The sequence below is a fragment of the Bubalus bubalis genome, chromosome 4 (genome assembly GCF_019923935.1).
Source record: "Bubalus bubalis isolate 160015118507 breed Murrah chromosome 4, NDDB_SH_1, whole genome shotgun sequence".
In the NCBI taxonomy this organism is placed as follows: domain Eukaryota; kingdom Metazoa; phylum Chordata; class Mammalia; order Artiodactyla; family Bovidae; genus Bubalus; species Bubalus bubalis.
The window spans coordinates 19,716,593-19,740,288 of record NC_059160.1 but is presented as its reverse complement, the minus strand read 5'-3'; the positions used below and the strand labels follow the sequence as shown (position 1 = coordinate 19,740,288).

General features: G+C 38.7%; 1 protein-coding gene across 2 annotated transcripts in view; it reads left to right on the top strand.

Moving 5' to 3' along the window:
* The first annotated feature begins 1,153 nt into the window (after positions 1-1,153).
* The window catches only part of LOC112584482 (C-type lectin domain family 2 member H), a 70,226-nt gene continuing 47,683 nt past the window's right edge, over positions 1,154-23,696 (top strand). Inside the window, exons 1-5 of one of the 2 annotated variants that reach the window (XM_006059771.4) lie at positions 1,154-1,509; positions 10,333-10,461; positions 13,512-13,687; positions 14,280-14,386; positions 16,386-17,038. In XM_006059771.4, coding sequence (XP_006059833.3) covers positions 1,431-1,509; positions 10,333-10,461; positions 13,512-13,687; positions 14,280-14,386; positions 16,386-16,506 — 612 coding nt within the window. In that variant the 5' untranslated portion in view covers positions 1,154-1,430 and the 3' untranslated portion in view covers positions 16,507-17,038. Of the gene's footprint in view, positions 1,510-10,332; positions 10,462-13,511; positions 13,688-14,279; positions 14,387-16,385; positions 17,039-23,696 lie in introns of those variants that run through there. The other variant, XM_045165287.1, reaches the window with a different exon arrangement.

Below are 23,696 nucleotides of genomic sequence, written 5' to 3'. Positions count from 1 at the left end.
GATGGGTTCTAGTGAAGAGGCCTGTGGACAGGTTGACATTATTCCCTTTTTGATCTACAAAGAGTCTTGCTGCAGGTGTATTCTTGGAAAGGTCCTCTGGACCTTGAGAATGAGAAAAGTACTATCTCATTTCTGGGCAGGGCTTAGCTCCTCCTCCTCTTTATCTTGGGATACCTGTCCACAGGGGACAAAGTCCAGCTGTACAGCCCCGAGTCCATTTAGCTCCTGCCTCATGTACATTTCCAACAGCACAAGAGATGACTCTAAACATGGCCACCTGATGTGAAGAGTCGAGTCATTGGAAAAGACCTTGATGCTGGGAAAGATTGAAGGCAGGAGGAGAAGGGGATGACAGAGGATGAGATGGTTGGATGACATCACTGACTCAGTAGACATGAGTTGGAGCAAGCTCCAGGAGGTGGTGAAGGACAGGGAAACCTGGTGTGTTGCAGTCCATGGGGTCACAAAGAGTTGGACATGACTGAGTGACTGAACAACAAAAACATGTACATTTTTGGAAGGTCTGTACCCAGTGACGTAGTGACATGATGCTGTTCAGTTGCTAAGTCACGTCCAACTCTTTGTAACCTCGAGGACTGTAGCATACCAGGATCCTCTGTTCTCCATTATCTTCCAGAGTTTGCTCAGATTCATGTTCATTGAGTCAGTGATACTATCTGACCATCTTATCCTCTGGCACCCCTTTCTCCTTTTGCCTTCAGTGTTTCCCATCATCAAGGTCTTTTCCAATGAGTCAGTTCTTCACATCAGGTGGCCAAAGTATTGTAATGTAGCTTTAGCAACAGTCCTTCCAACAAATGTTAAGGATTGATTTCCTTTAGGATTGACTGATTTGATCTCCTTGCAGTCCAAAGGACTCTCAAGAGTCTTATCCAACACCACAGTTCAAAAGTATCAATTCTTTGGTGCTCAGCTTTATGTATAGTCAAACTTTCACATCCATACATGACCACTGGAAAAACCATAGCTTTGACTAGATGGACCTTTGTTGGCAAAATTATGTCTCTGCCTTTTAATGTGCTGTCTAGGTTGGTCATAACTTTTCTTCCAAGGAGCAAGTATCTTTTAATTTCATGGCTGCAGTCACCATCTGCAATGATTTGGGGGCCCAAGAAAATAAAGTCTGTCACTGTTTCCATTGTTTGCCCATCTATTTGCCATGAAGTAATGAGACTGGATGCCATAATCTTAGATTCTTGAATGTTGAGTTTTAAGCCAAACTGTTTTCACTTTCACTTTCATCAAGAGCCTCTTTTGCAATGAGAGGCGGAGTCTGAACTTGGAGGGTGCTAACTCCATCCGGTTCAGATAGAGTCTGAACTGGAAGGAAATGTTAACAGTTCCTTTCAATTCACATTTCCTGTTTTGCAACTACTGAGAAAAGGTACCACCAAGTGCTTTTTTGAAACATGACAGTGACAGAGGTGTCTTTAAAAATCTTAGAGACAGACCCTACCTGTAGAGTGAACATGGAACAGTGGAGATCTGGTAAGGTAAAACTGATAAACTTTGACATAACAAAATGGTAGTTGTGGAAGGGAGTTCTTATACTACTGACCACTGACAACAGAGGAGAAATTGTGCTTCAGAAGTATTAGTACTTCACAGTTAACTTCCATAGAAGGAGAGATATTTTGAGGGACTAGAGGTGGGTGAGAGGGAAGATGTGTAATTGTTAGTTATTCTGCTACTAGTATGTTACTTAAATATTACTGCACAGTGAATTATGTTATAGGAGGTTAAAAGAAAAATGGTCTTTGGGTTTTGTTTTTAATTAGTCTTTGTATTTTCTCCAGGTTGCTGGCCACTTGCATCCTGGCAACTCACATTATGATGTTAAGTAATAGATTACTGTATTTCAGAGGTGATGGAAACAGACACTAATAATTTTGTAATACATATACTAATAAAAGTTGCCCATACCTACTGTATAGCACAGGGTACTCTACTCAGTATTATGTAACAAACTAAATAGGAAAAGAATTTGAATAAGATAAAATAAAATAAGATAATAAGATAAGGTAAAATAAAATAAGATCAAATAAAATTTTAAGTAAATACAAAAGTGTGTTTTCTTTCCATTGGCACAAAATTTCCCTGCAAAGTTTCCTTTTTGAATTAAGGGTAAATGTGATTTTCAGTAATATCATTTAAGTGTTTCAGCTGAAATCTATTGAGGCTCATTTATGTGTCCAATAATTTTCTTTGTCTTTCCCTCTATTTCCCTCTTTATGTCCCTTTCTCTTTCTCATGGGGTCTAGTGTACTTCTGTTATTTATATATAGTTATTTATATATATATAGTATACTTCTGTTATTATCTCTCTCTCTTATTTTCATTCTCTGATCCTTTGATCATAGTGGATCTTAAATGGCTAAGCTTTATATCATCCTTTTTAGAGTACATTACCAAAGTAGTTTATATAATATCTTGCCAGATATTGTCAGTAGTGATATAAAAATATGAGCATCTTTTAAATATAACCATTTTAGTTAAACAGTTTTGATTTAATGAGAGCATCAGAGTATTAATGTAACAGTGATTGATTATTAAAAGTATTTGTTGAAATATAGTACCTCCCTGGTTAATGTTATTATCAATATCACTGCATTAAAAAAAAAATTGTAACCTCCTGTCATTCTCCCCTGATGTTAGCTGAGAATTAATTTCTTACTGTTCTCTAAAAAGACTTTTATTTAATAAAGCCATGAATAATTATTGCCAAAAAAAAAAAAAAAAAGTTAACTGCAAAAACTAGGACTATTGGTGAAACTGTTTGGTGTCATTAGAGGGGCTCCAAAGAGCTCCGGTACCACAGTTCTTTTTTTTTTTTTTTTAATTTTATTTTATTTTTAAACTTTACAATATTGTATTAGTTTTGCCAAATATCGAAATGAATCCACCACAGGTATACCTGTGTTCCCCATCCTGAACCTTCCTCCCTCCTCCCTCCCCATTCCTTCCCTCTGGGTTGTCCCAGTGCACCAGCCCCAAGCATCCAGTATCGTGCATCGAACCTGGACTGGCGACTCGTTTCATACATGATATTATACATGTTTAAATGCCAGTTCTTTATCTTTGATCCCAGAAAGAATTCAGTGAGAGGCAAAGTGATACATAAGTGAAAGTGAAAGTCACAGTCGTGTCTGACTCTTTGCGACCCCGTGGACAGTAGTCTGCCAGGCTCCTCTGTCCATGGAAATCTCCAGACCAGAATACTGGAGTAGGTAGCCATTTCCTTCTCCAGGGTATCTTCCCAACCCAGGGATCAAACCCAGATCTTCCATACTGCAGGCAGATTCTTTACCATCTGAGTCACTAGGGAAGCCCTGGTGATAGATAAGAAGTAATTTATTAGAATAGAACACTTGTGAGGCTTTCAAGTAGGTGGGCAGTGTCCTCCTGCACTGCAGAACTTACTGGGCTACAGCTTTATAATCAAAGGAAAAGTAGGTGGGGGAGAAGACCTCTGTCTTTGCTGAGTACATGTCATGCTTCCATCATCAGCTAATCCTCCAGGTTGATCAAGAGTTTCCTTTGCCTACATGGTCAAGCTAAGTCTACAATTTTTTTTTTTTTTTTTTTAATGTGTGCAGAGAGCATCTCACAAGAATCGTTAACTTACTGAGCTCACTGCACAGGATTAGGGTCTCATTGTGCCACTGTTTTAGTGGTTTGGAACATGTTTCATGCTTCTATCACATGATTATGTTCTAGACAAGTCTGCTTGGTTTTGTGGTTAAGCAAATCTGCTTTCTTGAATAATCATTAAATTACAGTGGTTTCCTATATATTGCTTTTTGCTTTTCTTTTGTAACTGAAAAACAGATATGGAGGTTCAGGGTAGGACTAAATCCATCTACCAGCAATCCTTTAGCATTTTTATTTTATAGCAAGTTTAATGAGAAAAAGAACATAGTTCATACATGTTTGTACTTTAGTCCAAGAAAAAGAATTCCTTTTACTGAACATCTAATTTCTGCTAAAATATGCATTTTCTTCTTTTTCTTTCCTTATCACCTCTCACTGCATTTTATTTTTTATCTGGGACAACAGGATATTGAAGTTATTGAGACACAGGGTTCATGTTTAATGAAAAAGAAAGTTCTTAAGGAACATTAATATTTCTAGTTAAGCCAAGTGCTTATGTAGCTGAAGCTATTTGACCAATGCAAATGTGAAATCTATTTTTTTAATTTAAACTTTCTTAAAATTAACTAAGTTTTCTAGTACATGAAATTAAAGTTAAAACCAGTAGACCTGTAATATGATTCACTTCTCTGTTTTTCTGTGGCATAATTTCTAATACCACTTTTTCAAACTAGAAAGTTGAAGGTTATTGTGTTCAGAGTGTAATATAAAAGCCATGTGAATTTAGAGAGAGACAGGAAGAGGACACACCACAGGAGAGCGTAAAGGAGGAAGACATTTTCCTCTGCTCTTCTGATTTAAGAATTAAATTGACATGAGACAGATAACAATTAAAAATCAAGCAAAAGCTTATAGACTGAAAACATACATGCAACTTAGTGTTGAGAGTTACCTTTTATTTGATGGGAATTTTTAGGGCTTCAAGCCTGGGAGACAATGTCTCATGTAACCCCATAAAAACTGCTCTGAGGAGAGGGGGGAGGAGTCAGGTTATGTAGAAGTTTGGAACAAGGGATAGGTAATCTCAACATCCTAAGATTATTGTGATTTAAAAAAACCAGATATCCCAAGCTAAGGAATGTAGTGATTTATTTATACTAGAAGATACAAGAGTCTGGGCTCACTGAAATCATTCCCTTGATATGCACCTCAGCTGTCTGGGGTTGGTCTCCTGCACTTTTCCTTAGTGCTTAAGGCAGGGAGGGCTGCAGCTTAATGACTGCCAGGTAGGAACCGTCATTCTCCTTCCTAAGCACACTCAAGGCTCAGAATTTCACATTTGGAGGGTCAAACTGCTGATGGCTGTGACATCCTGGTTTATTGATACGGCAAGAAATTCCACATCTCAAGTTGAATCATATGTATACATTGAGACACACCCAGGAAAACTGAGTAACTCACCAAAATGGCCAATAGCTTCACCTTAAATAGCATCTTCAGCTAAAGACAAAAGATGTTGGGGGTAGTGGTTTGGGACTTCAGAAAGAAGGAAATGGAAATGGAAAAGCAAAAGTTTGGTGAATAAATGTTTGCAGGGCTGTGCAGAGACAAAGATCTTTAGGGCCACGATGGACTCTGATCTCTAGGCCCTGCCCAGTCTCCCCCACCCCACTCAGGCCCATATTTTATGCAGGTATTTCTGGTGATAGCTCTCTTTTAAACAGCCCCTCTATCTAATTTTTTTTAGACAAACAGAGCAAAGATCAAACATTCTTCCTGGATTTTGGGTGCTTTGCTGATTTCCAGGTTGAAATAATCTACATGCTGAAGAGATATTTTTGGGGTGGAAAATTTTATTTCCATAAAAAAAACAGAACAGAAGTAAGTAAGCAAGAAAGAGAAATGAAACATGAAACAAGGGAGGGTGTTAGGAGAAAGATATAGAGAAATAAAGGAGAAGAAAAAGGGAGGACTTTTAGAATACTGTACTTAGTCACTCAGTCACGTCTGCCTCTTTGCAACCCCATGGACTGTAGCCCACCAGGCTTCTCTGTCCATGGGGATTCTCCAGGGAAGAATACCATGACCTCCTCCAGGGGATCTTCCCAACCCAGGGATCAAACACAGGGATCCTACATTGCAGGCAAATTCTTTACCAGCTGAGCTACCAGTGAAGCCCCTTTTAAAATATAAGTAAGGGGCAAATAGGAGATTCATTGGAGAGAGGTAAGGGGAGATTCACATCTTACTCTTCTAACAATTAAAAAAATTATGGAAATGGAGAAGGCAATGGCACCCCACTCTAGTACTCTTGCCTGGAAAATCCCATGGATGGAGGAGCCTGGTGGGCTACATACAGTCCATGGGGTCGCTAAGAGTTGGACACGACTGAGCAACTTCACTTTCACTCTTTGCTATCATGCATTGGAGAAGGAAATGGCAACCCACTCCAGTGTTCTTGCCTTGAGAATCCCAGGGACAGGGAAGCCTGGTTGGGCTGCTGTCTATGGGGTCGCACAGAGTCAGACATGACTGAAGCGACTTAGCAGCAGCACCAGCAAACTTAAAAAAGTATTCACAACCTAAAAGTTGAGAGTATTACCGAGCCCAAGTTCACTCTGCTCACCCCTGACAATAGGCTAATGAATCTGAGAGACAAGGTGTTAAGGCAAGGAATATGACTTTATTCAGAGAGCTGGCTGACCAAGAAGATGGCTGACTAACATCTTGAAGTAACCATCATGTTGGGGTCTGGATTCCAGGTTATTTTATGGATCAGGTTGGGGGAGGTGAATCAAAGTAAAAAGAAAATGATTTTTGTCGATATCTCATAGAATAGCAAGCCTCACGCAGAGGGATGTGTTAGTTTCACTTCTTTACGTCAGTCTTGGGTGGTATGACATGAAATATTTGCTGTGATATCAATAAACAAAGATGAAACTGCTCTCTGCTGTTCTGGCCGCCAAATATGAATTTCTCAGTCAGGCTGGTAATCAACAGGGGAGGGGTGCCATTTCCCACACAAAGAACAGGAATGTCATAGCCCTTCACAGATGAGAGGAGTCAGGCTCTCTCCCTGTGAGCCAAACAAAAGCACCCTCGCCCAAGAGGCAGGCAGAAGTGGGGAGGCAGGGCTCCCTGAGGCAGGCCATTGTGTATGCCTGTAATAACAAAAGAAGTGAAATGAGAGTTAAAGTCAAAGAAACAGATCCTGTATGGAGTCAAAATTAACCCTTCCTGGCTGCAAGAGTCATGTTTTATTCAGTGGGAACTTTTAGAACTTAAGCCAGGGAGAGAGCATCTCAAATAACCCTGAGAGAACTGCTCCAAGGAGGCAAGAGAGGAGCCAGGTGGTATAGAAATGTTGCAACAAACAGCATGTAGCCTTTGAATATCAAAAGATTTTTTTGTAAAAAACCAGATATCCCAGGTTAAGGAATTTAGCACTTTTCTATATATGGGAAGATGCAAAAGTCTGGTCTCACTGAAATCATTCCTTTCATATGCACCTCAACTATCTAGGGCCAGTATCCTGTGTTTTCATATCCTGAGTTCCTTCAGGGCTCAGCATAGAGAGTGGCTGCAGTCTGAGGGTTACTAGAAGGAGGGATTTCTCCTCTTCCTAAGTTCCCTCAGGGCTCGCCAGCTCACCATTCTATGATGACTGCGATTGCTCATTACTGTGGCGTCCTTTGCTTACTGTTAAGGCCGGAAATCTTCCATTTCTCAGAAGTCATAACATACAGAATTTCAAGACAATTTTACTTTAATGCAGAACCAAAAGAATGAAGATGGAAAGTTTCATATGGAGCCAAAATCCAAATGCCATTGTATAGCATTTAAAGAAGTCATTCCTATATTCCTCCCCCACCCCTTGCCTAGCATTTAAACTCAGGCTCCTGAACATTCTAGGAGATATAGGTGCAATGAGTGAAATGTAGCAGTTAAAAGAAAGTTAGCAGGAACTTTTTAAAAGTATAATTAACATTCAGTAAAATTCACCTTTTGGTGTACATTTCTATGAGTTTTAACAAATACATATAATCATGCGGCCACAGCACAATAAGAGTACCCCCCACATCCCCTAACACACACACACACATGCTCTCTGTATATATTTCTTTCCTCTCTCCTCATCATTTGGCAACCAATGATTTGTTTTCTATTTTGATACTCTTGCTAAGAATGCCTACAGAGTCAGGCTTTTCTCACCAGCATAATGCATTTGAAATTCATTTATATTGTACTGTATATCAATAGTGTAGACTTAATAAAGAGAGACATTATTCACAAGGACTTTCACAATAGGAAACACTCTGTGAAAAAGATTCTCATTTTTAAGTAAGTCAAGAAGGGGAACAGAACACTGTTTGGAAGGGAGAGTGAGGTGGAAGAGCAGGTGGCATTTCCAAAGTCACACTTCTCACTTGTGTTCTAGGGACATGAGGTCATGATCACACATGAGTTGGGAAGCATCTCACTGCTTTCTTTAGTGCCTTTTTACATTTTCAAGCAATCCAGAGTTTTCGGGGTCTTTGGGGAAGAGAAAGTCTCAGTAAAATTTACTGAGTCAAAGCAAAATAATAAATGAGCAATTGTAAGCATGGGGTCAAGCTTTTCTTTTTTCTTAGTACAAAGTGGTCTTTATTTACCTTTTTCCCAGCTGAAGGATATTTGAATTGTTGCCAGTTTTTGGTGACAATAAATAAAGTTATTATAAATGTTCAAGTATAGGTTTTTGTATAAATGGAAATTTCCATTCCTCTTGCATAGATACCTAGGGATGGCATTGCTAGGGCATGTGGTGAGGTTATGTTTGCCACACCTCACTGCCAAGCTCTTTTCCAAAGTGGCTGTACTGTTGCATTTTCAACAGTTCATGAGAATTCCATTTCTATCATTTCTTCACCATCATTTAGTTTTGTTATTTTATTTGCCACTCTGATACACATCTTGTGGCAGCTCACTGGATTTTATGTTTCCCTAGTGACTGGTTGGAGCTTTCCAGGTGGCTCAGTGGTACAAAGAATCCCCTGCCAAGCAGGAGACATAGGTTTGATCCCTGGGTTGGGAAGATGCCCTGGAGAAGGAAATGGCAAACCTTTCCAGAATTCTTGCTTGGGAAATCCCATGGACATAGGCACCAAATCCTACAGACAGAGGAGCCTGGCAGGCTACAGTCCATGGGGTCGCAAAACAGTTAGACAAGGTTTAGAAACTAAACAACAACAATGACTGGTTATGTTGGTTTCTTGATTCATGGGAGCCAGCAGGAGTGATAGGAGCTGCCTATGGCCACGCAAGTCCACAGTCCCTAGGGTGAAAGGAGGCCTGGGTTACCAGGAGCCTGCCAGGAGTCTAATCTCACAGTAATCACTTGGCTCACTGGAGCTGGCAGACACTGGGGAGAGGGGGACCTTGGTTAGTGAGTCTGCAGGGTGTCACCCAGGGCTGAAGGAGTCAGACTGATGTGATGCTAGAGCAGGTAGACCTGGAATCTGTAGTCAAGTCAAGCACGGCTTTACTCTCCTTTTCCCACAGGGAGAGGGTCTCTCTCTGTGCTGGACTGCAGAGTCCTGAGGGAAGGGTTTGTGGGGCCTGGTCCCCAGGAGTTCACCAGGAGCCACGTGTCACAGGAACCCCACCTGGAGCTGCTGGAATTGGCAGGTGCAGCAGGAGACAGGAGCTTGGCTCCTAGGAGCCCACAGGAAACCTGGGGTGGAAGCTGTCTGAGACTGCATTATGTGCCAGAGTTGCTGGAGTGCAAGGAGCTGGGATGAGGCAGGGAGTGGGTGTGCCTGGAATACTTGTCTCTTGGGAAGGTATTTTCATGTGCAGATAATTTTCAAATTACTATTTCTAGTGGGAGGTGAGTGGATACCATGTCTAGAAACACTTTCACTTCTTCCTAATCTCTATATGTCTTTTATTTACTTTTCTTGCCTTATTGGCACTGATAGAACCTCTAGGAAAATGTTAAATTGGATTGGTGAGAACAGGCATCCTTGCCTTGTTCCTGACCTTTAGAGGAAGGCATTCACTTTTTCACCATTAAGTATCATGTTAGCTGTACTATTTTTATGAAAAGTAAAAGTTCAGTTCATAATTTGCTGGGCTTTGTTATGTGGGATGACTCACGTTTCTCCACAGTTTATGGCTATGCATGCATGCATGCATGCTAAGTTGCTTCAGTCATGTTTGACTCTGGGCAACCTTACGGACAGCAGCCCACCAGGCTCCTCTGTCCACTGGATTCTCTAGGCAAGGATACTAGAGTGGGTTGCCATTTCCTTCTCCTTTTATGTGTATATCTATGGTCTTATCCTTGCTCTTCTCTTGTTCTGTTAATGTGATGAATTATATTGATTAGTTTTCTAATGCTCCTCTTAGAACTTCTAGTCAAATTTGTTATTTGTGGAGGTAAATCTGGATTGTTTGCATGTTTCATTTTCATTCTGATTTCTAGTCTGTCTGTCTCTTACTCTCTTATTAGCTCTTCTTACAATAACTGGAAGACTCTCCAGGGGAAAAATACTGTTTCTCTTATCTCTGGGTTGCTTTAAGGCCATAGCCATCTCTCCTGGACATGGACCTTTTGTGAGAGAGTTTGGCAATAGGGGAAGTGAGGTACAGCGGATTTTACATGTTGATTCTGTGATAAATTTAAGTTTTTCTTTTAATGCTTCCATGAAATTGAGATTATGACATTTCTCTTTATAGATAAAGATCTCCGAAAGAAATGCCTGGCAATTATATCTCCTGTTACACTTGCCAAGTTTTGCTGCTGCATCCTGATTATTTTTATACTTGTAGCTCTAAATGTGGTGACACTTTCCACTCTTCTGGCAGGTGAGCTCCCTGTTCTCCAAACCGTACCATGTTCTTTGCACATTCACATTGTCAATAAATATTTATTGAGCTCCATTATGTGCCAGGGTGTGTGATATGTTTGAGGTATATCAGTGAACAAAACATAAAAAATTCCCAGGGAACTCCTGTTCTATTAATAGCAGGAAGATGCAGATATTATAATATAAGGTAACAGATTGAGATGAATATAAGTGTCCAGGGTCAGCCTCCTTGACAAGATGACTTTTCAGCAAACCTGAAGGAGATGAAGGAGCCATGTGGCTATGTGGAGAAAGCACTCCAGATGGCAGGAACAAGTAGAATGAAAGGAAGAATCTCCTGGTAGGTTTGGGGAACAGCATGGAGGCTTCTACAGCTGAAGCAAGGTGGGAATGAGGAAGAGTAACAGGCTGGGGGTCAGGGAGGTCACAGCCTAATGAGGCAGGTAAAGACTTGAGCTTTTAATCTGAGCACAGTGGGGGGTATCAGGAAAAGGGAAATTGTAGGAGAGGAATGCCATGGTGTAAATTTCATTAGAATAAAACCATTTTGACTGTTGGAAGAAAAGTTAGACTTTGGGAACACCTACTAGAGTAACCTTATAGAAATCCACACCAGAGGGGACTGTGGCTTGGCCCTGGTGATAACAGTGGAGGTGGGACCTGGTGGCACAATCTATCTCGAAAGTTGAACCAACAGTATTTCCTATCAGACTGGATAAGGGAGGAAAAAGTGAGGTTATGAAGGAAAAACACTTATTCTTCCCATAGCCTATACTCGGATATCGTGCTGGTTTCAGAGCATCTAACAAGGGCCCAAATATTTTTATACATATTTAACAGAAATACATATAAAATAGCATTTGCAGAAACACTGGAAATACTACATTGTATTTGTGGTACTAAAATCATTAGTTGAACTATGCCATGTTTTGTCTACTAGAAGGTTTTATACCCCTAAGAGATGTAGCATAGTAAAATCTAGGAAAAGTAAGGAGTTTGCCTTTCTTTTGTCAAGAGTAAGAAGGACTGATATTAAGGAAGATGTGGGGAAAGGGAAATCCGTATGATGCTAGGAAAGCATACTACATAAATTAAATGCTACAGAAATTGATTTCCTTAAAACCATTAGTGTCTGTGGACCCCTGAGAAGAGAGATGCACAGATTCTCTGCTTGAAGATCAGTGGATGATGGCTTTTGTGCCTGAGATAAGACTGTTAGTGATGACTCTGGGAGGCAGCAATCAAATGTACAATATGTACTTCAAGGCTGACCTCAGGGGAAAAAGTCACCATATAAAAAAAAAAAAAATATATATATATATATATATACACACATATATATATATATTCATATGTTAGTTTTTCACAGAACAGTCTTTCCAAGGCAAATTCTCAATCTGATAAAATCATTTATTAGATTACTACACTAAGCTAGTGGTAACAACTACCACTAGCTTGCACTCAGCAAGTGACCACAGATCTCAATATTGCATTTCCCAAGAAACCAAAAAAAGAAAAGAGATCTCAGAGAAGTCTGCTCTTTTGGCAAGCAGCAAAGTACAATCACTTTTCCACACACTAACTAGCAGTTGGTATTTTATAAATGGTTAAAGCTGGTAGCATTTCACGAGGCCTTAGAAATATTAGTTGGAAGTTCATTCAGTTCAGTTCAGTCACTCAATCGTGTCTGACTCTTTGCACCCCATGAATCGCAGCATGCCAGGCCTCCCTGTCCATCACCAACTCCCGGAGTTCACTCAGACTCACATCCATCGAGTCAGTGATGCCATCCAGCCATCTCATCCTCTGTTGTCCCCTTCTCCTCCTGCCCCCAATCCCTCCCAGCATCAGAGTCTTTTCCAATGAGTCAGCTCTTCGCATGAGGTGGCCAAAGTACTGGAGTTTCAGCTTCAGCATCATTCCTTCCAAAGAACACCCAGGACTGATCTCCTTTAGGATGGACTTGTTGGATCTCCTTGCAGTCCAAGGGACTCTCAAGAGTCTTCTCCAACACCGCAGTTAAAAAGCATCAATTCTTTGGCTCTCAGCTTTCTTCACAGTCCAACTCTCACATCCATACATGACCACTGGAAAAACCATAGCCTTGACTAGATGGACCTTTGTTGGCAAAGTAATGTTCATTACAGCTCAGCAATTCTGCATATAACCCAGAGTTGGGTGGCCTTCATAGAGAGTGTTTAGTACATAGACAAGCACCTGAGATTATGACTCTGGAAGCAAAATAATATGAAATGGTATAATGTATGGTGCCAAAATACATATAAAGTAAAACTGTGCATTCTGATAAACAAACGCATTGGGCATGGAAGACGTTTCTAACAATCTGTCTGCCTATGGAAAGTAGGTCCTGTTCAGATTTTAAGAAAAACAAAATGCTGTTTGCACAGCCATAAAAGTACAGGAGTCTAGTTTATATTTGGCCATGTTTTTCTTCAAACTCTTCATTTTGGAATTTAGTTTTGCTGTACTTACATATATGAATACATGTGTGTATATATGTACATACATACATATGTTATATATATTAAAAAAGACCAACCTCAAGATGGTAAGTGGAGTAATAGGTAAAAGGGATGAGAAAATTTATTTGTTATGCTTCACTGTGTCTGTCCAGCTTTTACTGAGAAGCAGAGAGCTGGTTCCACAAATCTATATGTAATGAATGGTGCCAACACACATATAAAGAAAAACTATTCTTTGGGAAAAAAAGACTTTGGGCTTGGAAGACATTTCTAAGAATCTGTCTACCTATAGAAAGTAGGCCCTGTTCAGATTTTGAGAAAAACAAAATGCTATTAGCCAAGGCCATAAAAGTACAAGAGTCTAGTTGTTCTTTGGCATGCTTTTCTTCAAATCCCTCATTTTGGAATTTAGTTATACTGTACCTACATATACATGTACACATGTGTATCTATGTATATATACATATGTAAAAAAAGACTGACCTCAGGATGGTAAGTGGAAAAATAGATAAAATGGATGAGAAAATTTATTTGTTATGCTTCACTGTGTCTGCCCAACTTTTAGTGAGAAGCAGAGAGACAGACTTACACGTTCTGGATGTCACCTGCCCAAAAGGATGGATTGGATTTGGGAGTAAGTGTTTTTATTTTTCTGAAGACTCAAAGAATTGGACATTCAGTCAGACATCCTGTACTTCAGTGGGAGCTGTTCTTGCTCAGTTTGAAACAGAGGAGGAGTTGGTAAGGAATATTTTTGGATCATGTTCTGTGTTAAATACTTAGCCCCTGAGAAGAATATAGGCTGCACAGGGTGACAGCTGAAAGAAGTGGAAGGATCTCATTCCAAGCAGACTTGGGGGCTTGGAGTGCATATTAGTGCCTGATATTTCTTGGGTATGTTCTCTGCCTAGAACCCTGTGAGACAATTTGGACACATTCTCTCATGTCATCCTCATAGTTAATCTTCAAATTAGATATATTGTTCCCATTGTAAAAAGAAGTATGGTAATCATGTAATTTATCATCCAAGTTGGGACATTTTGGGGAGTGAAAGTGACAATATTATGTTGGAAGTGACAATATTATGTTGGAACCACAGGCATAACCTGGGACTTTTCCAGTCAAATTGAGATGTGTGATCACTTTAATGTAATTTAGGATCAGAGACATTTGAGTGACTTAAGCTGAGAACTGGGGACTCGTCTTCTCCCTTCAATGTCTAAGCTTCTCAATCTTTACCAGGCTGTCATCCAAAGAGAGAAGGCTGGGGGGAAGAGGACTCAAGCGTAAAATGAAGGAGACATGTGTTTTTGCCTTCTGTGTTTTATAATAGAACTTTCTGAAAAGATACAAAGGCCCTTCTGACCATTGGATTGGCCTTAGCAGAGAATCATCACATCATGCTTGGAAGTGGACAGACAACTCTAAATATAATGCCTCGTAAGTTTTTAGACTGCCTTCTATTCTATGTGGTTATGGGTGTGAGTTGTATTTATGGGAAGATAAATTTAATATCATGGAAAGTTTGTGGCACTATGAGGTATAAAATAGAAATCCTTTGTATGCTCTTCTGTTTTTTATCTGTGCCTTTGGGAAAACTTTACATACCATGTTTTTAATTGAAATCTTTAGCATGATGATGACACTGGACATAGTTCTTCCGCTTTCACCCACTGACTTAAACTGTGCTGAAATCCGTGTTTAGAATGTAGAGAGAGCAGCTGAGGTACCCTGGGATCCTACCATCTTGGAAAGCCACTGAAGAGTTGGTATCCACAGACCCTCAGTCCACTCTGCCCGCTGCCCAGTCCATTCCTAAAAGGAAGGTCATCAGAGAACCAGTGGGAATCCCTCCTGTGATAATTTATCCCTGGAAGGAACTTAGGAACACATCTTGGGTTGTGAACACTTCAGTGGAAATGTGTTAAATGTAACCATTACTTTGGAGCATATAGAAGGGGCAATCACTTCCTGCAATCAAAGCTAAGCCCATTTAAGAATTTACTAGTAAGCACATATGTTTATTTTCACACATGTATGAAACAGGTCAGGAGAACACTGAAAATCATGTTCCTGAAAGCTAATTAAAATAATCAGTAAACGATCAAAAATAAGAATAGAAAAGAGTTTTATTTGAGCCAAGTTGAGGACTAGCCCAGAAGCCCACTTCCCAGATTTACTCTGAGAAACTGCTTCAGAGAAACAGGGTTTCTGGCCCTGTTTTATGTCTTGTCAGAAAAGAGAATATTAAACAAGTCAGAGTTACATTTCAGAGTTACATTCCTTCAAGGTTTTGCTTTAAAAAAAAAAAAAAAGAATAGACCAGCAAGTACATGGTGGGTCAATACGGCATTGGCACCTGGGAAGGGAGTCTTATCATTGAAGCAGGACCAGCATTGGTGTCTCAAGAAGAGGGACATTTAAACTTTATTTTTACTTTGGACATTCTTTACTTCTGGTCAGTGTGCCCTTTTGATTAATAATTAAAGTAGGTGTACAGTGGATGTTTATTATGGTACAGACAGACCTTTGTAAATTAAAGAAAACCGGATATCCCAGGTTAAGGAATTTAGCACTTTTCTATGTATGGGAAGATGCAAGAGTCTGATCTCACTGAAATCATTCCTTTGATATGCACCTCAACTATCTGGGGCCAGTATCCTGTGTTTTCATATCCTGAGTTCCTTCAGGGCTCAGCATAGGGTGTGGCTGCAGTCTGAGGTCTATTAGAAGGAGGGATTTCTCCCCTTCCTGAGTTCCCTCAGGGCTCACCAGCTCACCATTCTGTGATGGCTGCTTTGCTGATTACTGTGGGATCCTTTGCTTACTGTTATGGCAGGAAATCTTCCATTTCTCAGAAGTCATAACATATGGGATTTCTAAGACAATTTTGCTTTAATGCAGAACCAGAAAGAATGAAGACGGAAAGTTTTATATGGAGCCAAAATCCAAATGCCATTGTATAGCATGTAAAGAAGTCAATCCTATATTTTTTCCCCCTGCCCAGCATTTAAACTGAGTAGATTTTTAATATGTCACAAACAGACTATTTTATAGCATAATATTCAAGTTAAGTGGTGTATAAGCCAGAATGACTTACCGATATTTCAGTATGTGACAATTTGTTTTATCACCACCCATGGCAGCAGTTCACTTGGCTACAACAGTGAGCCCTAGTTAAATACCTAGTCTACAACATAACTGACTTTGGGATGGATGATGATAATCTTCCAATATTCCAGTAGCGACTTTGAGAATATTAAAGGAACTGAATACAGAAATGGTGTATACTTACTCAGAAGCCTTATGAGCAACAGATTTTCATTTTTCTCTTGTCCACATTAAAAATACCTGGAGTTGGGGTGCTAAAGATCATAGAGGAGGAATAAATGTAGATGTCCAGCCTATGCTTTTTTAACATTTTTGCGTTTGGTTTTAGGTTCATCATCACAGGAGACGGGGAACGTGGCTACCTGAATGACCTTGGAGTTAGCAGTGCCAGAAGTTATACAGATAGAAAATGGATTTGCAGCAAACAAATAACGTCTGCATGTCCTTAAATTCTTCAAGGCATTTTTAGGGAATTTCACACACCATCCCTAAGAGATGCATTAAAAATTGTTTATATATAAATATTTTATTATAATTGTTTATATATACATTATAAACAGTTGCTCTATTGCTTGCTTGCCAAAAATATCAGCAATATTTATTCATAGTGTTTGTTAACTGCACAGAAGCAAACTATACTTAAATGAGATAGGGATTTGGAAGAGTGAGATTAAGTAGGTGTTAAATGAGTTGATGTTTATGTTTTGAACCCATAGATACTAATGAATTCCCTTTTTTCTATACAAACAGCACTTTTTTTGCATATATGGAGCCTTAAAACGACAGATGTGGTGGGTCAGGGTAGGAATAGAGGCTAAATCCATCTACCAACAAATACTTTAGCATTTTTATTTTATAGCAAGTTTAATGAGATAAAGAGGTAGTTCATGCACGTTTGTACTTTAGTCCAAGAAAAGGTATTCCTTTTACTATATGTCTAATTTCTGCTAAAATAAAAATTTTCTTCTTTTTCTTTCCTTATCTCCTCTCCCTGCATTTTATTTTTTTATCTGGGACAACAGGATATTGAAGTTCCTGGGTCACAGGGTTCATGTTTACTGACAAGAAAATTCTTAAGGAACATTAATATTTTACTAGCAAACCAAGTGCTTATGTAGCTGAAGCAATTTGACCAATGCAAATGTGAAATCTATTTTTTTTATTTAAACTGTTTCTGAAAATTAACTAAGTTTTCTAGTACATGAAATTAAAGTTAAAACCAGTAGACCTGTAATATGATTCACTTCTCTGTTTTTCTGTGACATAATTTCTCACACCATTTTTCAAACTAGAAATTTGAAGGCTATTGTGTTCAGAGTGTAATATAAAAGCCATGTGAATTTAGAGAGAGACAGGAAGAGGATACACCACAGGAGAGTGTAAGGGAGGAAGACATTTTCCTCTGCTCTTCTGGTTTAAGAATTAAATTGACATGAGACTAATAACAAATAAAATTCAAACAAAAGTTTGCAGACTGAAAAAATACATGCAACTTAATGTTGAGAGTTACCTTTTATTCGATGGGAATTTTTAGGGCTTCAAGCCTGGGAGACAATGTCTCATGTAACCCCATAAAAACTGCTCTGAGGAGAGGCGGGAGGAGTCAGGTTATGTAGAAGTTTGGAACAAGGGGCAGGTAATCTGAACATCTGTAGTTCTGGCCTCCAAATATGAATTTCTCAGTCATGCTGGTAAGCAGCAGAGGCGGGGTGCCATTTCCCACATAAAGAACAGGAATGTCATGGTCCTTCACAGATGAGAGGAGTCAGACTCTCTCCCTGTGAGCCAAACTAAGGCACCCCAGCCCAAGAGGCAGGCAGAGGTGGGGCAGACAGGGCTCCCTGAGGCAGGCCATTGTGTATGCCTGTAATAACAAAAGCAGTGAAATGAGAGTTAAAGTCACAGAAACAGATCCTGTGTGGAGTAAAAATTAACCCGTCCTGGTTACAAGAGTTATGTTTTATTCAGTGGGAACTTTTAGAACTTAAGCCAGAGAGAGAGCATCTCAACCCTGAAAGACCTGTCCAAGGAGGCAAGGAGGGGAGCCAGGTGGTATAGAAACATTGTAACAAACAGCATGTAGCCTTTGAATATTAAATTAAGTAGGTGTTAAATGGAGGATTCATTTTGATATTTGGCAAAACTAATACAATTATGTAAAGTTTAAAAATAAAATAAAATTAAAAAAAAATATGAGTTGATGTTTATGTTTTGAACCTGTAAATATGAAAGAATTCCCTTTTTCCCACATAAATGGCGCTTTATTTGCACATGTGGGACCATAAAAATGACTATGATAGCTGAAACCATGCAAATTTATTTTAATAACCAATGAGAAATGTTACAATTGGTTAACACATTCAAAATTCCCTTACTGTCAGTTCCAAATGTACATGGTCACGTTTTTGGACTTCCCTGGTGGCACAGTGGATAAAAATCTGCCTGCCAATGCAGCAGACACGGGCTCCAACCCTAGTCCAGGAAGATTCTACGCACCACAGAGCAGCTAGGCTCTTGTGCCACAGCTACTGAGCCCGCTCTCCAGAGCCCGTGAGCCACAACTATGAGCCCGAGTGCTGCAGCTACTGAAGCCTCACGCCTAGAGCCTGTGCTTCACTGCAGGAGACGGCACCACAGTGAGAAATCCACACACTGCAGTGACGGTCCAGTGCTGCCAAAAACTAATAATTAATTAATTAAATTAAGAAAATAAACCTATAGAGAAGTTTTTAACACTACTAAGACTAGGGACCTCCCTGGTTGCCCAGTGGCTGAGACTCTGCTGCCAGTGCAGGGGACTGTTGGATCCTTGGTCAGGGAACTAGAACTTGCATCCTGCAAGCAAGAGGTCCCACTTGCGGCAACTAAAGAGTCCACATACTGTACAACAAAGTGAATCAGATGTACCTCATGTGGAATCTTTAGTTGTGGCATGTGGGATTTTGCTCCAATAATAATAAATTCTCCATTTACCACAATAAGTAGGAAACAAAAGAAATCATAAAATTGGGGGAAAAAAAAAAACACCTAGATTTTACATGCAGAAATGAATATCAAAGATCCCACATGCTGCAACTAAGATCTGGGGCAGCCAAAAAATTTTAAAAATTACTAAGACTAATCTTTATTTTAGACTCTGTATTTTAAGGCATTAGAAATACTGTAAAGGTACCTTTTACACTTTAATTCTCAGTGTTTCTGTTTTAAATTACAGTGTGCTAAGTAAACATTATACCTATAAACAAATACCAATCTGTTTTTTACACTTTAATGATTTTAAAAATCCTGCTTTCACCCCATTTAAATAACAAATATGAAATTACCACCACTCATTACCCGTGTGATACCCAATCTCACAAATGTTTATGTATGATTGAGTTTTAGAAACAGAATGTTTTAGAATTTTAGAGTATTAGCTGCACTGTACTGATGAGTCCAAAAATGGACTAAATAGCAATTTATAATGCATCTTCTGTCTTTATGTATTGGGTTGTCCAGTGAATAAGATCTTACAGAATAGAAAATCCAAATGACATTTTTGGCCAACCCAGTGCTTCCATTTCTCCCATCTTAGTGGTGTGCTCCTCTTTTTCTTCTTCTTCTTTTTTTTTAAATTATGATCTACAACTATATTCCAATGAAAATTGTGTTAATTTCAGGTGTACAGCAGAGTGAATCAGCTGTACATGTACATGTATGCATGTATGTATTTGCATACAAGCAAATCAAATTATGCTTGAAAAACAAAAGCATAGACTAATAATGCCTGTCTTTCTCCCCCACCCACCTCTCCGGATTCACTTCAGTGTAGGTTTTCCTGCTGGAGGCCATCTATTAACTCCATACTCTGTTTTCTCAACACGACCAAATCTAGTCTTAACCTTCTGCGTCTCAGAGGGTTGATAAATGAGATAATTGTTTTCAGTCCTCTCATGAGCTGGGAAACTACAATCTGGATGTACCCAAACATATGCAGACATAGATATACTAAGCCTCAGATTAAAGAAACAGTAACTGATTGCCAAAAGGATATGATTTATGGCCACTATTAAAAATGATTTCTTATATATAATTTGAGAAAGTATCAAGAGAGGCACTGTGATTTAAACAAAACTGAAAACCATTTCTCACAATATTTCATGTACTGAAAGTTTTGTGCAAAAAACTTATAAACTAGAATAATGCTGGTCTCGAGTTCTTAAAAAAAGGTTTTAAAAAAGCTAAGTTCTTAATTGGATATTTGTGATTTTGGAAAAAAAAAAAGGGCAAAGCTAATAAAATGCTGCTAGAAAACAAAGTGATAAAGATTTTTCAACTGCATGCATTTCTAGTTCTTTGCCAGATTCTTAGGCTATAAAAATTCGTAAAAGAAGTTGATGTAAAGTAAATACGTGATGGTTACATTGAAGGGTTTTCAGAACTGGCGACACTAAGATATATTTATTTAGTTGGAAGAGGAAGTGGCAATAAAAGCCTTTCAATTATAATGACCATTTTAGAGTTCATTAGAAACTACCATCCATAATTTAAACACATCTGAGCCTGTGCCCCCTCTTAAGATGTCCTGTAGGTATGTGCGTTGTGCATGCTAAGTCGCTTCAGTCACATCCAACTCTGTGCAACCCTATGGATTGTAGCACTCTTTTTAAGATTCTTTCCTCTTAGGAATTAACACAGTATAGAGTTTGCCTGGGCAATGCATTATTCCTTACCAATTATCTATTTTATAGAGAGTGGCATATAATGTCAGTTTCAGTCTCCCAATTTATCCCTCTACTTCTCTTTACACCCCTTTACCACCTGGTAACCATAAGTTTGATTTCTACATCTATGACTCTATTTCAGTTTTGTAGATAAGTTCATTTGTACCCTTTTTTTAAGATTCCATGTATAAGCGATATTATATGTTTGTCATCAATTTCTCCTTGTAATTTTATATAATTTTGCAGATATTTAGTTTTGTATCTATTTATATATTATATATTTATATTATATAAAATATACAATTTTATATACTTGAAATTATGTATTTGATTATTTTTGTCTTACAGTCCCTTTTACCTCAGGTTTTGTAAGATGCATGGACTATGTCTAGTTCACTTCCGTGTCCTCAGAGACTAGTACAACGTTCCAAGTACAGAATGTTCTAAACATACCTGTGAATATATAATATCTTCCTGACTATGAGGTGCTGCCCTGTTTGCTTGGCTTCTGCTAATTTTCTCATAAAGAAAGCTAAATTTTTACAGAAATCTGGACAGTAAAATAAATCAATCAGTAAAATTTATATTGGTAAACTTGGTGTGATTAACTTACAAATGATGTTTGAATCAAACTGTGACCCTAACTGACTTAGTATTCTTTTACAAGCTAGTTTCATTAACATAGATTAGGAGAACAATGTATGAGTAAAACATACTGGTTTGTCAAGTCTCTTCTGAGTCTTAGGCAGAACCCTCTTGAAGATAGAGTCTAGGGTAAATACATAGTACATTAACATAGCTTAAGACAAGCATTTCCATAAGAAAAATTCATTGGTTAGCTCAAGGTTTGAGAAAAGTTAAATTCAGGTGAATGACAGAACTATCTCTGTTTATTTCCAAGGCAAACCATTCAGTATCACAGTAATCCAAGCCTATGCCCCAACCAGTAACACTGAAGAAGCTGAAGTTGAATGGTTCTATGAAGACCTACAAGACCTTTTAGAACTAACACCCAAAAAAGATGTCCTTTTCATATAGGGGACTGGAATGCAAAAGTAGGAAATCAAGAAACACCTGGGATAATAGGTAAATTTGGCCTTGGAATACAGAATGAAGTCGGGCAAAGGCTAGTAGAGTTTTGCCAAGAGAACGCACTGGTCATAGCAAACACCCTCTTCCAACAACACAAGAGAAGAATCTACATGTGGACATCACCAGATGGACAACACCAAAATCAGATTGATTATAGTCTTTGCAGCCAAAGATGGAGAAGTTCTATACAGTCAGAAAAAAACAAGACAAGGAGCTGACTGTGGCTCAGATCATGAACACCTTATTGCCAAATTCAGAAATTGAAGAAAGTAGGGAAAACCACTAGACCATTCAGGAATTACCTAAATCAAATCCCATATGATTATACAGTGGAAGTGAGAGATACATTTAAGGGACTAGATCTGATAGATAGAGTGCCTGATGAACTATGGACAGAGGTTTGTGACATTGTACAGGAGACAGGGATCAAGACCATCCCCATGGAAAAGAAATGCAAAAAAGTAAAATGGCTGTCTGGGGAGGCCTTGCAAATAGTTGTGAAAAGAAGAGAAACGAAAAGCAAAGGAGAAAAGGAAAGATATAAGCCTCTGAATGCAGAGTTCCAAAGAATAGAAAGGAGAGATAAGAAAGCCTTCCTCAGCTATCAATGCAAAGAAATAGAGAAAAATAACAGAATGTGAAAGACTAGAGATCTCTATAAGAAAGTTAGAGATACCAAGGGAACATTTCATGCAAAGATGGGCTCGATAAAGGACAGAAATAGTATGGACCTAACAGAAGCAGAAGCTAAAATAAACAGAGGGAACTGCTTTGGAAGTGACAGGTGTAATAGATTCAAACCCTGTAGTTAGCACCGACTACATAGAAAGGGGCCTATAAATCTTGAGAAATATAAGCCAGATCAAGGAACTATCTGAAAATGAACTGATCCCACACTGTATGCAGCAGCTCCAGAGAATGTCCTAGATATATTTTTACTATTATCATTAAAATTTTTTTTATTATTTTTAAGTCTTCTATTATTCCTTTAATTTTCATTTTTATAACCTACCACAGAGAAATACTCAGCAGGTAAAGGAACAGGATAAATGCCCACCAAACCAAACCAAAGAGGAAGAGATAGAGTCTACCTGATAAAAAACTCCAAATAATGATGGTGAAAATGATCCAAAATATTGAAAACAAAATGGAGTTACAGATAAATAGCCTGGAGACAAGGATTGAGAAGATGCAAGAAATGTTTAACAAGGACCTAGAAGAAATAAAAAAAGAATCAATATATAATGAACAATGCAAAAAATGAGATCAAAAACACTGGATGGAGCCAACAGTAGAATAACGGAGGCAGAAGATAGGATAAATGAGGTAGAAGATAGAATGGTAGAACTAAATGAAACAGAGAGGATAAAAAGAAAAAAACAGTTAAAAGAAATGAGGACAACCTCAGAGACCTCTGGGACAATGTTAAACACCCCAACATTCGAATCATAGGAGTCCCAGAAGAAGAAGACAAAAAGAAAGACCATGAGAAAATACTTGAGGAGATAATAGTTGAAAACTTTTCTAAAATGGGGAAGGAAATAGTCACCCAAGTGCAAGAAATCCAGAGAGTTCCAAACAGGATAAACCCAAGGCAAAACACCCCAAGACATATGTTAATCAAATTAACAAAGATCAAACACAAAGAACAAATATTAAAAACAGCAAGGGAAAAACAAATAACACACAAGGGGATTCCCATAAGGATAACAGCTGATCTTTCAATAGAAACTCTTCAAAACAAAAGAGAATGGCAGGACATAAAGTGATGAAAGAAAAAAAACCTACTGCCCAGATTACTGTACCCAGCAAGGATCTCATTCAAATATGAAGGAGAAAATAAA